General features: G+C 41.0%; 1 protein-coding gene and 1 long non-coding RNA gene across 2 annotated transcripts; one reads left to right on the forward strand and one right to left on the reverse strand.

Annotated features, from left to right (window-relative positions):
- Positions 1 to 1631: 1631 nt before the first annotated feature.
- On the reverse strand, positions 1632 to 10844 carry lactb2 (lactamase, beta 2). The gene is made up of 7 exons (XM_061840022.1): positions 10709 to 10844; positions 9195 to 9355; positions 8983 to 9103; positions 7013 to 7191; positions 5135 to 5283; positions 2569 to 2656; positions 1632 to 2487 (listed from the first exon to the last, which is right to left on the reverse strand). The coding sequence occupies exons 1-7, from the start codon at positions 10828 to 10830 to the stop codon at positions 2441 to 2443; spliced, it is 867 nt and encodes a 288-aa protein (XP_061696006.1). The 5' UTR covers positions 10831 to 10844; the 3' UTR covers positions 1632 to 2440.
- LOC133511265 (uncharacterized) lies at positions 9364 to 14551 on the forward strand. The gene is made up of 4 exons (XR_009797842.1): positions 9364 to 9995; positions 10729 to 10950; positions 13829 to 13954; positions 14041 to 14551. It is a non-coding gene; the product is annotated as an uncharacterized LOC133511265 (long non-coding RNA).
- Positions 14552 to 15119: the final 568 nt, after the last annotated feature.

The raw sequence follows: 15119 nt of genomic DNA on the forward strand, positions 1-15119 counted from the left end.
TATATACTGAATCATTTCACAAGTTGTTTGAAATAAATGAATTAAAAATAAATGCAAATGAATGAATGAATGTTAATTCAGCTATTTTTTTTTTGGGGGGGGCCTCTTAAAGTAATGCAAAGAAATTCGACTGCTCTTGAAAGTTTACCGATTTCATTTTTGGTTGTGTTAAAACACATGCTCGTGTGTCTGCTTAAAAAAAGGCACTTGGGAAATGTTACATTATTGTTATTGATTATCCTGGAGGTGGGCCTTGATGGCGAGCGCCTGTACCTATGGGGTGAGGCTGAGCACAGTCCGAAAGGATAACGTGTGTCCCACTTCCCATGGGTTCACGCACTGTGGGAGGGGTCATGGGGTCGCGTGCAGTGTGAGCTGGGCGGTGGCCGAAGGCAGAGACCTTGGCAATCTGATCCCTGGCTAAAGAAACTGGCTCTAGGGACGTGGATGTCATCTCTCTTGCGGGGAAGGAGCCCGAGATGGTGTGTGAGGTTCAAAAGTTCCGACGAGATATCGTCATGCTCGCCTCCACACACGGCTTGGGTTCTGGTACCAGTCCTCTTGAGATGGGTTGGACAGTCTTCCACTCTAGAGATGCCCACAGTGAGAGGCATTGAGCAGGTGTGGATATACTTATTGCCCCCCGGCTCGGCGCCTGTACGTTGGGGTTCACCCTGGTGGACGTCAGGGTAGCCTCCCGCTGCCTTCAGGTGGGGGGACAAGTCCAGGCTGTTGTTTGTTTTTCACACAGGGCCAAAAGAGGTTTTGATTTCTTTTCTACCTCAATATTAAAAACGTATATGTAGACATTTTGTACTTCTGTTGTTCATCCAGCCGTTTTCTGAGCCGCTTATCCTCACAAGGCTCACGGGAGTGCTGGAGCCAATCCCAGCTACCATCGGGCAGGACCCGGGTACACCCTCAACTGGTTTCCAGCCAATCGCAGGGCACATAGAGACAGACAACAGTCGCACTCACAATCACACCCAGGGGCAATTTAGAGTCTCCAATTAATGTTGCATGTTTTTGGGATGTGGGAGAAAACCGGAGTACCCAGAGAAAACCCACACAGGCACAGGGAGAACATGAGAACTCACACAGGCGGGCCGGGGTTTGAACCCCAGTCCTCAGAACTGTTAGGCCAACGGAAGGTGGAAAACACTTCACACATTAGGACATTTTAACCCTCTCTGGACCAAATAAAATTTTGCAGAGCGAAAAATCAGATACTTTCAGAAAATGATACTCTTGACTTAAAATTTTCGATTATATTAAACCTGTTACAAATTTGCAACCCCTGCCCAGAATGGGTAACTAACCAATTTTATGGGGAAGTTTTTGTTCAATAAATGTAAGAAACAATATAGCAATTTCAGGTGTACTGGAATAACCTCGTGGTCTGGATTTGGTCCAGCATGTCTCATCACCTTTAAACATCACCTTTGTCATCCGTTTGTGCTTTGTGAACACACAATCGTGCACACAAACGCACACAGCTCAAAGTCCTCTTACATTTGTCAATATTCAGCTCACATGTTAACACACTGACACTTTTGGAGTCCAATCTGTTACTGTATTGTCATCATGACGCAAATTATGCAAAAATAGAGCATGATGAAACCCACCTCACGAAACATAAACCAGTTTTTATTTAATTTACAGTTACAAGAAGTCACAATTTTTTAAAAAAACAGTTGCGAAAAGAGGAAAGAACTGGTAGCTGCTGCTACTCATTGGTACACATGTGAATTACAAGATTTTAAACTTTTCTAAAGGCACTGACTGGAATATTATATTTATCAAATTATAGACTACAATAGAGTAGACAGCAGTGATTGTTAAAGTGTGGTATACATGACTGGTATCCAAGAGGTAGGCCAGATTTACATTGGTCAGTTTATAATTTGTTTTTCCCTCCCACTGAATCAAATTATTTATTGTAAGCATGTGCATTGTAAAATGTATTCTTTTTTTTTTGTAAACCAAAAATATTAACATCTTGGCGTTCTAGATCCCATTTCTATAGAGAACAGGGGTGCACCACCTAGGGTCAACTAGCTTTATTTGTTTGCTTTTTATGACCTTTTCCAAATGTTTCACATTTCATGCAGTAAATCTAAGTGAGCCTGACTGCTATGATTAATTATTATCACTTTTATTGATGATTGCCGGAGTAAAATCACACAGTGATTCATTATGAGGTGTCCCAGTGCATCCATTGTGAACAATTAAGTTCTTGTTAAAAAAAAAAAAAAAAAGTCTTGCAGAGTTAAAAAAAAAACATAAAACACAACTCAACTCATTTTAAAAGATTACATTATTTTTTTGTGTTTTTTAATGTGTTTTCATCGTAAATAAATCTGCATAGCAGACACTGATGAGTCTCAGTGGTATAAAAAAAAAGGCAACTCTTCCATTTGTGGTCATTACGTCATCCTCGTTACAGGTTACTCCTCCATGTGTTGTTCCGTGATGATTCTGTTAACACTGAGTGGGGGGGGGGTGTATTACAGTAAAATAGCTTATGAAGCATGACACATGAACATGAAATTTAAAAGCATAACTCACCTTGACTTATCTTTCCTTCTTTCTCCAATTTCTTCAAGTGGTGCACCAGGTTCACGTTGGCTGCCTGATGAAGGTTCTCAGGAGTGTCCTGTAAAATCAATATGGAAAATGTTTCAAATTTTGGATAATATTTTTAATGAAATATTACTGTATATCAAAGGTCTGCATTATATGACCTTAAAATAGAATGTCAGGTTTTTTTGTTTTTTTTTTGGGGGGGGGGCAGGTCGCCTCGATAAAAAGCAGGTGATAATGAAATTATTGAAAACATTTTTTGTTTTGTTTTTTCTGCTGTTTCTTCTGATACAGAACAAGTTCTGGAACATTTTTTGTCCTCTCTGCAATTTTTTTTTCTTCACAATGACTTGCATCAATTGTACAGAAATACCTTAATTCCCGGCCTACAGAGCGCACCTGGTTATATACCTCACCCAATACATTTGTAAAGGAAATACCATTTCGTACATACATACACTGCAGCTGTGTAAAAGCCGCAAGTGCCCACATTGAAACCTACATTGAAACGAGATATTTACAGAGACGGTACACAGAGAGTTTAACGCTAGCGCCACTGAGCGAAAGCAAGCGCCACCGTGCTAACGCTAGCGCCGGGCTAACAGGGCCGGTTTAAAAAAAACATACCGGTAAAAATCACTGAGACACGGCAGTAACGCACTAGCGCAGCGCAAACAGGGCTGTAACGGTAAAAGTCACTTTCTCGGCACATATATTCCACCGGTCTCACTCTTACCTTTTCCGCTCGAGTGCCCCCTTGCGGCCGTTACAAAAAAATGCACAAATTAGCCGCATCACCACATAAACCGCAGGGTTGAAAGCGTGTGAAAAAAGTTGAGACTTATCGGCTGGAAATTACAGCTATAAAAATACTTTACAGGTAATAAGTACCAATAAATGGAAAATGTCAGAATCTGTATGTAAACATCATCCTTCATAGATAAATAAACCAAACAGATGAATAGCTGGATGACCCAAGATTCAATTCAACCACAAAAACTGAGATAATTGTTTCTGGTGATAAAGAAAAGAGGATTGCTGTTAGTGTTAGAAAATATTTGGACTCACTATCTTTAAAAACCAAAGACCAAGTTCAAAGCCTTAGTATTCTTCAACAGTATTATCAAATCAATTACAAAAACTGTTTTCTACCATCAAAAGAACATATCGAGAGTGAAGGCTTGCGTGTGCCAAGGAGACCAGTAGAAGCTCACGCATGCTTGTATCCCTAGTCGACTTGACTATTGTAAATGTCTTTTGACTGGGCTCCCCAAAAAGAGCATTAAACAGCTGCAGCACGTTTTGAATGCTGTCGCTCAGGTTGTGACCAGAACGAAGTGGTCAAGAGCGTATATCTCCAATCCTAAAGTCCTTGCACTGGCATCCAATCAGCTTTAAAATAGATTTGAAAGTTCTGCTGTTGGAATATACTTCACTAAATGGTTTATGTCCTGAATACATGAAAGAAATGCTGATGGGATATAAACCCAGTCGGGCTCTGAGATTGACTGACTTGGGTCTAATAATTGAGTGCAGAGTCCAAAGCAAACATGGTGAAGCAGCATTTAGCTATGACAGTGCAAAAAAATAAAATAAATTGCCAACAGATGTGACATCAGCCCTAAGTGGGAATGTTTTTAAATCCAGATTAAAAACTCTTCTTTTTTGTGATGCTTTTTAGCCTAATATTATATAATGATTTATTTTATATTTGATTTCTTGCACTCTATGCTGCTTTAATTGTACTTTTATGTTTTTTAAATGCTTTTAATCATGTAAAGCACATTGTGTATAAAATGCGCTTTAAATAATAAATTAACATTTGAGATGTTTAATAATTTAACTTGAGCTGCAACAATGAATTGATTAATTCACAACTAATGAATTCTCAAATTAATCAACAACTATTTTGACTATCAACTCATTGTTGTAGGACCTTTTTCCAACCTAAAACTGTCCAAATGTTCAGAATTGCAGCTTCTAAACAGTAAATACCCTCCAATTTCTGTAATCCTCAATGAAAGCAGACTGATTATCTTTATATTGAATCAAAATAAAACATTTGCAAACATCTGCTTTTACTTTACAAAACGAATAACATTTTTGTCCATTTTCTGACAGATGTTATGAACCAAATCATAAATGAATCATAATCAATGTTTGTGTCTTTTCTGCACTCTCAATTTGAAATAATGCCATTTTTGAATGAGGAGATAATGTAATATATTTTTTAATATGATTCATCACTTCAATACAAAAATAAGAATAATTGTTGGATAGAGCAATCTTTAAAATAATCCTAAATTGCAGCCCAAAATTAATCACGTTAACGTGTTACCCGGAGTGGCCTACGATACGGCATCTGTTATGTGTGGTATTTTCAAATTTAAAGTTTGCTTCATTCTTCTTGTGGATTTCAATGATGTTCACCAGTCTGAGGAAGACTCCTTACGGCATGAGTTAAGAGCCAGGTTCAGAATTCTGTGAATTGTCGCTCTTTGGTGTTTGCGCATATGTGACCAAGAGCCATATTTTTGTGAATTTTACTGACCTTGTAGATGATCTTGACAAGCTCCATGGAGGAGAAGGGCTTTCCCGCTGCGGCCCGAATGGTCGCCAAGATCTGTTCCTCCCTTTGATCACGGTGGCTGATGTAGTGTTGTATTTTGCCGCTGGCGTCCCGGACCACGGGACCGTGACCTGCACAACGTGCAGCGTTTTCATTGGACATCCACTTTGTGATGTGTCAACCTTCAATTTTATGAAAAAAGTACAAACCTCCACCAAGGCTCAATAATTGCAATTTAGATCAAGGCATTTACAGTGAAGAAAATATGTTAAGTATTTGAACACCCTGCTATATTGCAATTTCTCCCACTTAGAAATCATGGAGGGGTCTGAAATTTTCATCGTTGGTGCATGTCCACTGTGAGATCATCTAAAAAGAAAACTCAAGAAATCACAATGTATGATTTTTAATGATTTATTTGTATGATACAGCGGCAAATAAATATTTGAACACCCGTCTATCAGCTACAATTCTGACCCGCAAAGACCTGTTAGTCCACCTTTAAAAGTCCACCTCCTCAACCGTGTATTATCCTGAATCAGATGCACCTGTGTGATGTCGTTAGTTGCATAAAGACACCTGTCTGCCCCATACAGTCAGTAAGAATCAAACTTGTAACATGGCCAAAACCAAAGAGCTGTCCAAAGAAACCAGAGACAAAACTGTACAACTCCACACGGCTGGAAAGGGCTACAGAGAAATTGACAAGCAGCTTGGTGAAAAAAAGTCCATTGTTGGAGCAATCATTAGAAAACCCAAAGCACACAGCCAGGAAAACCAAGGAGTGGCTCCGTAAGAAGCATATCAAGGTTCTGGCGTGGCCTATCCAGATTCCAGACCTAAACCCAATAGAGAATCTTTGAAGGGAGCTGAAACTCTTTCTCAGCGACAGCCCAGAAACCTGTCTGATCTAAAAAAGATCTGTGTGGAGGAGTAGGCCAAAATCCCTCCTGCAGTGTGTGCAAACCTGGTGAACAACTACAAGAAACGTTTGACCTCTGTATTTGCAAACAAAGGCTACTGTACCAAATATTAAGATTGGTTTTCTCAGGTGTTCAAATACTTATTTGCAGCTGTATCACACAAATAAATCGTGAAAAAAATCATACATTGTGATTTCTGGATTTTTCTTTTTAGATGATCTCTCTCACAGTGGACATGCACCTTCGATGAAAATTTCAGACCCCTCCATGATTTCTAAGTGGGAGAACTTGCAATATAGCAGGGTGCTCAAATACTTGTTTTCTTCACTGTACAGTATGTGAACCACGCTTTCCCCATTCAGATAATTAGATGGTATAAAATGGATTGGCCTAGATTTTGGTTTCACTTGTGAACCCAACTACTTCTTCACAACAACGGACCAATACAAAGTCGGCATTACTGGAGACGCTGCATTGATCCGCCTGTCGAGCTCCGGTTCTATTGTTCCCTCACTCGTGGAAAAGACTCAAAGATACCTGAACTCCACCACTTGGGGCACGATCTGAGATCTGATTTGAGATCAGAGGATGGTCAGGGAACAAATCAAACTCAAGACACCAATCTATACTCTCACAAGTAAAAAACGGGCCAGAAGTGATACTGACGAAACACAAAGCTTGAGTTGAGTCTCAGTTTTTATTGGTGAGCAGTGTTTTTTTGCCCCAATGAAGTTGGAGTGGCAGAGCACCCCCTCACCCGTCCACCCCCATCTGAAATTCACAAGCATTCTGAAAGTGTTAATATCAAGCCCCTTTTGACAAATATATATCAGTGGAAGGAGGAATGTATGGCTTCACTACATAACACAAAACATTCCTCAGTGGACCTACACAAAAACGAGACCACTCACACAGTGGGAAAGGCCCACTTCCTCACCAGGGTAGATGAGGTCAGCGCCGGCGTTCATCAGCGTCCTCAGCGACCTCATGTAATCGTGGAGGTCCTCGAAGACGGCTGTGCCCTCGCCCAGGATGCAATCCCCCGAAAACAGAGCCTGCTCCTCCTCTAGAAGCAACGCCATGTGATCGTCTGTGTGGCCTGGTGTGAAAACCACCCTGGCACCAAAACAGCACTGATGATCATGATCCATCCATTCATCAATGAGCGGTACTTTGAGATAAAAGTGACCCAACTTCATGTCATTTAAGAAGCAAACCGTTGCTTGGGCGATTTTTTTTGCTTTGACTCTGGCTTCAAAACAAATTCAAAACAACCCATTACCTTCCACCACCTTAATCCTAACTCATAACATGAAATGACATAGATGGGATAATGAAGAGCATCAATGTGGGCCTGTGATGACCTTGTAACCAACTGATATTTTAACACAAATGGTGAATCAACACATGTAGACAAACAATATAACAATTCACAGGCATATATTACACTCTTTACCAATGTTCCCTCTAAGATGCGTAACTGCGCATTTGCGCACTTGTCGCACACTCTCAGCACAGAGGAAAACAGACTCAGTGCAGTGAACTACTGGACGTTTTTTTTTTTGTTTGTTTGTTTTTTGTTTTTTTAACCGGCACCACACTACCTCTCACAAAGACCTGCTGCTCGGCCTCACTGGACCACACACTCTACTTCCCATCTTACCTGACACCGCCCCCCCTTCATTTTAAAGGGGTACACTCATAATTACAAACATAGGGATATATGAATAATAGAGGAAAATGCAGTGACACTGGATGAGATTTTCTCTTTTTTTGAGTAAAAAAGGTCTGGTCTAAAGCCAAAATAGAAAGTGCAGGATGAGATGGTGTGTAATATTAAAATTCCACCTTGGCATAGCCTGATTAAGGATGAAAGCACAGACAATACATTGGCCAAAAAGAAAATTCTGTATTTTAAATATAGGAGGCAACATAACATTAACCCTAAAACTGTTTGAGAGCATCATTCAGCTTTCAATATGGATTCTGCAAGCATTAATTCAGTTTTACACCAAGAAAAACAGATGGCGATATCATTGTGGGTAGAAAAAATGAAACTGACTTGGTATGAATGTGTTTTGTAATGTAATTTTTTGTTTGTTGACATTTTCAGTGTAAGTTTGCAAAAACACAAAATTGTTCTTGAAAATTTTCTGATGGGAATGTAATCTGAACCTTTGAATGAGCCACGTAATTTCAATGGATTACACTGATCTGACCACAGTGCATACGTCTGATCTTCCTCACAGTGGTCAAAGGGGGCGCTCACGGCCTTAGTGCGTTTGCTAATACACGTAAAAAATGAGAGGGAACGTTGCTCTTTACCCTCTGCGAAGAATTGGTAATATTAGTGCGGCTTACTGTGGAATGAGATTTGTTTTTTAAATGTTTGGGCTTTCTAGTTGAAGATTTCTTCTGTGTGACGTCAGAGCAGTTATTTGCAAATATCAGCTAACACTGTGGAAACATTGATAGCTGGGTGCCATCTCATTATAGGTCACAGGCACACCAGAAGAGGCAGCACAATGTCCATTGAATTAAAGCAAAAAAGTGCAACAAAAGCTGTTGAATTCTTTACATTCTGCATTATTATGTCCTTACAGTATGTGTGCAAAATTGTGACGTGCTATTTGTCCTCATTAAAAAAAAAAATGTTCCGGGGGTGTGTGTCTGAAACGGATTGATAGGATTTTCATTCATTTTAATGTGGAAAGATGATTTGTGGTAAGAGTGCTTTGACTTACGAGTGTGGTCATGATGCAAATTTAGCTCGCATCTCAAGGCACCTCATCTATCTATCAATTTATCTATCTGGAAACAAGTGCTGTTCTAAATGTCATTCATTATTTAACCCCTCCACATTTCAGAACTTGCCCACCCATCCCAACTAGTTTGATCCAAACTGACTTTAGCGTGGCTCCCTCCGTGTGGACCACATCTCCGTCTTTCAGGTACGTGTACTTCTGGCTTCCCGAGGCCTCGTCGACCTGGCTGGATCGAGGAAGTTTGCTGACTCGGAGCTCAGAACCTGCGGCATACATTACACATCCTGTCAAACTTCTATTATATTGTTTTGGGTTGTTTTGTTTTTTTGGGAAACACTGTTGATTTGTCCTCACCTGTAACATCCCTGCAGATGTCGTCCACGCCGCCCGTGTGGTCGTGATGCCAGTGCGTGAGAAGGATCTCCTGAATGTTGGTGTTGAACATCCTCAGAGCCTCCTTAAGACTGCTGATGTACTCCGGGACCGCCGGTTCACCGGCGTCGATGAGCACTCGTCTGGAGAATATTCGTACGGTACATACAATTAAGAACAGAGCCTATTCCCTATATCTGTACATTTTATAAGCATCAAAAAGTACTCCAAATGTTATGTTTCAATGTCTATGTTTATATTTTAGCATTTGTAACGCATGCATGATCATTATTTCCATTGCATCGACTGTAAACACGATGGTTTAATTTACAGCGAAGCGAACCGACAAGTCCTACACATTCTGATAGAGTGTATGTGTGTGTTTTGGGCAACAAGTCCTCTAATCATAGCAGGTGGTAAATTTCCATCCATCCATCCATCCATTTTTTTCACCATTTATCCTCACGAGGGTCAGGGAGAGTCCTGCAGCCTATCCGAGCTGTGAACGGGCAGGAGGCAGGGTACACCTTGAACTGGTTGCCAGCCAGTCGCAGAGTAAATAGAGACAAACAGCCAGACTCGCAATCACACCTAGGGGCAATTTCGAGTGTCCAATTAATGTTTCATGTTTTTGGGATGTGGGAGGAAACCCGAGTGCCCGGAGGAAACTCACGCAGGCACGGGGAGAACATGGAAACGCCACACAGGCGGGTCCGGGATCGAACCCGGGTCCTCAGAACTGCGAGGCCAACGGTTTACCAGCTGCCTCACCGTGCCGCCCAGGTGGTAAATTTGTCTAATTTTATTCACACCATAATACCAATCCATGCATAATGATTATTTAGATTGCGTCTACATTTGCCTCTTTGGTTAGTAAAGTGGGGAAAGTGGGACGGACAACAGTGGGGAAAAAGATTGACAAATGGAAGTAAGTACAAAATACATAGTATTACAAAACAATATTATAATTATCAGGGAATATTTAAAATAAATAATAATTTGTAATTAATAGTAAATAATACCAATTCTTATTATTTATTTTTTTTTACCATCATTATTAGTACAAAAGACAGCTGTCTTACCGACAGTGTATTGTCTACACATCTTAAGCAACAAAATATAGTAGCAGTAAGTATACAGTCGTGGCTCGTAATCGTTTTGGTGCATTTGCAAAAACTGACTACTTTCATAGCTTCATCTGTTTTTGGGCATGACTGATTCATCTACAGTTAAGCAGACTACTTGAAATGTTAAAGCAACAAATAGTCACTTTGTTGAATTTAATTCACACCGAAGTAAAAACTCGTGATTTTTCATTCTTTTCTGTCGGCAGGGTTAAACAAAGGTATCATTTCGAGAAACTCAAATCTAATATGGCTTGACGTCATGAAAACTGTTCTTTCTTTCTTTAACACGTCTTATTTGTCCACATACCGACCCAACGTGATAAATACTGCTAAAAAAATAAAAGAGCATGAAACACATTGTCATGTCACCTGTCCCCGGTTCCGACCAGATACGTGTTGGTCCCCTGAAGGGTCATCGGTCCCGGATTACAACCCAAAACCCGAACCACGCGGGCAGACAGCTGCTCGATACGGGGAATGAGCGCACTCATTGCCGAACCGAACCGATTCTGAACAACGACGAAGGAGCACTAAGGGCAGCAAGCGACCAGGAAGGCAACCGGAAACAGCGTGGTGGATTGTTTACTTCCGACTTTCAAGCAGCCTTCACAGTAAGACTTGGCGATTCAAAGACTGTTGTTGCACCAAATGACCGCTTGGTGGTGCTGTTTGTCCTTTTGATCATTTTTCTCGCCGGTTCAAATCTAGCGTTGCTTTCATACATTTCATTACGTTTATTGATCCATTTGACTTGAACTCCTCAAAAAACTGACTATTTCCTATTTATTGGACCCAGTTGTGAAACCAAAACAGCGACTATTCGTCTTTTTTTTTTTTTGGTGATCGATCTATTGACTGTTTTCTACCACGTGACTACATCCGGGACACCTGGCCGTGTCGGATGGGTTCACCCTACTGACGCCCCGTTCACTGTATCACTTTTGCATACAGACCATAGTTACACAAATGTTCGTACGACTGTTAAAATGATGGCTAAAAAGACTTTGGAAAGTTATCGGTGCTCATCAGATGTCGTTTCAAGAAACCGTTACGACAAGAAGTCTGCTTGATTGACAATATCGACCCGTATGCCTTGGAGAAACACAAATGGAGAAACCAAACGTGGGCGTCGGTAACCGATCCAGACATTGTCCAACTATCTCCTCTTCTCGAAACGCGCTTATACCGTGAACCAACTAAAGAATTACAACGATCTGGAGGCCTCCAACCGATTCATCAATGGCTGCGTTCGTGATGCGGCGGTATCCATTGTAAACAACTTGTGTCTCCACACTGCTAAGGTTAATGTACCGCACAATGCAATTTAAATATGTACCGCATGATTAGAATCAGCCTTGTGTTAAATTGTGTTAATTATACCATCGAAAGAGGTGTAGATTATTATTTTCGTTTCTGTTACCGAGAAGGAGAGAGAGGTTCGACCGGGATGAGTCCCAAGTGGAGACCGCATCTCTTTCTCTACGTCCACAATTACATTTTTAACTCAACTCACGAAACGGCTAGCGGTGCGGTAACTCGTTTTTGCAAACCCATTATAATAAAACAGAAAATACAGATTTTGGAGACTTGCATTGCATTCACACACGGGTATTATGTAGGCCCTGGGCCATAAAGAATACTTCTTCACAGAACGTAGTCATTGCTAAGTAGGTGTGAAATTCTCAAAGGTATCCAATACTTGCCATGAACAAAATGCTCCGAGCAAACTCTGCCATAAGGGAATGACTTGGCTGCTAGATCGGCTCTGCTGATACGAGACAGTCACAGTTGTCGCAGTTTAGTTGCTAACTGCTCGGTTTTCTCGCACCGGTTCTTGATCACAGCTGGCAGTCGAAAGAAAGACACTTCACATCGCCCGCTTTCGTTTGAGCAACCGATAACATAGCAGTTCCCCCCGCCATTCATACGCTTTCTGAAATGATTCCTGCTTGGTTACGGTTTGTTTACGTGAATTCACCAAACCAAAATGGTGACTGCATTCCAAACCTGAAGGTGTGTGACATTAGTCGAAAAGAGTCTATCGTGTGAAGTCGCAAAACGTGGTGCTCGGTCCAATATTTTTAGTTGAGCTGGCACGAAGTGGAGAAGAGCTTTTTATTTCTTTGCCAAAATGGATGCTGGAACGAGGGGATCCACATCAAACTATCACATTTCAGCTCCACTCATAAATAAAGTTTGTTACACGTCTGGTAATTAAAGAGAACAGTGGTCGCAGAAACAAGAGAATTATTTTAAAAAGAAAAAAAAGACAACTCATTAAACTGGCCTGGACAGAAATAATGGTAGACCGAGAAAAGATTGAAAATAATTTGACTACAGGCACAAGCTCAAAGAAGGTGTGTCCTCTAATTAGACTTGATCACATTTGTAATCTGTCAATCGCCCTGTCTAAAGGGGGACAAGTATTTATTGAAAGTTGTAATGATAAACAAACACATTAAACGTAAAGGCTATAAGACCATTTCCAAACAACTTGATGTTTCTGTGAGTAAAGTTGCACATATTCAGAATTTCAAGATCCACAGGACTGTAGCCAAAGTCCCTGGACATGGACACAGGAGGAAAATGGATGACAGATTGAAGAGACTGATGATTCGAATGGTAACGTGAGAGCTCAAAGAAATGAAATGTGAATTTAAAGGTCAAGGTACATCAGTATCAGATCGCACCATCCATCGTTGTTTGAGCCAAAATGGACTTCAGGTACGGTAACCAAGAAGGACATTGCATTGCTGTTGAAAATACATGATAAAAAGGCGAGACTGGAATTTGCTAAACTGCATGTTGACAAGCCACAAAGATGGGAAAATGTTCTGTAAACAGACGAGACAAAATGGGAATTTTTTGCTAAGTCTGTGTGTGCAGATGACAAAATCAGTTACACCTAAAAAAAGAACACTGTTCCTACTATGAAACATGGAGGAGGCTATTATGTTCTGCCAGAGGGTGCCTTGAATAAGTGTCAACTCTCATATAAACTAACAATAAGCTATCAAGGTATTCTTCAGAGAATTGTGATCTCCAGTGTCAGAAAGCTTGGTCTTAGTTGCAGGTCATTGGTCTTGCATCAGGATAATGACCCAAAACACCCGTCTTTAAAAACCCAAGAATGGCCATGAACTGGAAAAAAGGTTAAAAAAAAAAACTTAACATCGAAAGAAAAACAAAGCGTCATTTTCTCACTTTGTATAAGAGACGATTTGAACTCTGTTGCCAAGCAAAACAGCAGCAATGACAGAGACATGAAGTATCTCCTTGCCGAATTTATGATTACGTGGGATCTTTGCGTTCCAGCAGACTCTTGACTGACGTGGTCGCTCATTCATGTCGTCTAGCGTGCTTCTCCCAGTTGATGCCTAACTCCTCTGCAGTTGAATCACTACCAGGAATTTGTCAATCCCAATTGATTTGGTAAGTGTGCTTGAATGTAAGCTTTGGAACATTAACATGCTGAATGTGTGTGTGGAGGGGGAGATCAGCTGTGCAAAGAACCCCCCCCCCCAACCCCAAAGCACACCGTGACTGACCGCTCATCCAGACGATTGGTCACCCTGCCCCTGTTGCGCCACTCCATGATTGGAGAGTTTGCAAGAGGTGAGTGGGGGCCACCGGGGTTGGTTTGCTGTTTGTGGCTTGTTGCTAAGAGCTCCTGTTGCTAAGAGCCCGGCTGCTGTTGCTAGGAGACGTGCAACGCATTATGGATGCTGGTTTGCTCGACTGGGAGCCAATCTGAAATGCTGATGAGTGCAGTGGGAAGTGGGACACTGTCTCTGCCATAAACCTATCTTTGGCTGGCGCAGAAGACCTTGTTTATACCTCAAGTGTGACATCACAAATAAACAATCGATTGATGCACTGATAACACACCAAAGACATCATTGATAATCCTGGGTTATTAAAAAAAAAGTGTTTTTCAGCCGATTAAGGACAATTTTGCATCTGAAAATGAGATCCGCTTTTATGCCAAGTTGATTTTTTTTTTTTCAATTACGTACATTTTTTTGTGACAACATTGGTCATTTTGACAAACTTTTCTTATGCTTAATTGATTGAATACGACTCTGTGTATTTTATTTCTTACAAGGAAGGAGTCACACACCCCAGTGGTGAAAATGGGTGATGCGCAAAAATACCTACAAACACGCATACACAAAAATGTAAAAAACAAAAAAAAAGAAAAGAAAATAATTGTTGTAGTTGAGCAAAACAAATTTGACATTTGAATTCAACACATCAAAATTGTCCTTAATGAGCTGAAAAAATTCTGAGACAAGAAATCTTAATAAATTAGTTGACTTTTTTTTTTTTAATTGTTGATAAAAGGTGGCATGGTGGGTCAGCTGGTAAAGCGTTGGCCTCACAGTTCTGAGGTCCTGGGTTCAATCCCAGACCTGGCTGTGTGGAGTCTGCATGTTCTCCCGGTGCCTGCGTGGGTTTTCTATGGGCACTCCGGTTTCCTCCCAAGTCCCAAAAACATGCAACATTAATTGCACAATATTGCCCCTAGGTGTGATTGTGATTGTGCGGCTGTTTGTCTCAATGTGCCCTGCGATTGGGTGGCAACCAGTTCAGGGTGTTCAGACCCCCCCCACCCCCCCACCCCCCCGCCCGTTGACAGCTGGCCCTCGTGAGGATAAGTGGCAAAAGAAAATGTATGGAAGGATGATAAAACATCATTGACGGGCTTTCAGATGTAAGATATAATTGCTAAGACAAGATAAAACAAGGCTGATCAGACATCAAGACATTCTTAAGATAC

The sequence above is a fragment of the Syngnathoides biaculeatus genome, chromosome 13 (genome assembly GCF_019802595.1).
Source record: "Syngnathoides biaculeatus isolate LvHL_M chromosome 13, ASM1980259v1, whole genome shotgun sequence".
In the NCBI taxonomy this organism is placed as follows: Eukaryota; Metazoa; Chordata; class Actinopteri; order Syngnathiformes; family Syngnathidae; genus Syngnathoides; species Syngnathoides biaculeatus.

What these genes read in the sequence shown, in the direction of transcription:
- lactb2 (XM_061840022.1), bottom strand. Translation starts at nt 10,830, where the DNA reads ATGAGTGCGCTCATTCCCCGTATCGAGCAGCTGTCTGCCCGCGTGGTT. An exon ending in CTGGTCGGAACCGGGGACAG is followed by an intron (nt 9,356 to 10,708) that starts GTGACATGACAA and finishes AATATTCTCCAG; the next exon opens with ACGAGTGCTCATCGACGCCG. An exon ending in CGCTGACCTCATCTACCCTG is followed by an intron (nt 5,284 to 7,012) that starts GTGAGGAAGTGG and finishes CACGTTGTGCAG; the next exon opens with GTCACGGTCCCGTGGTCCGG.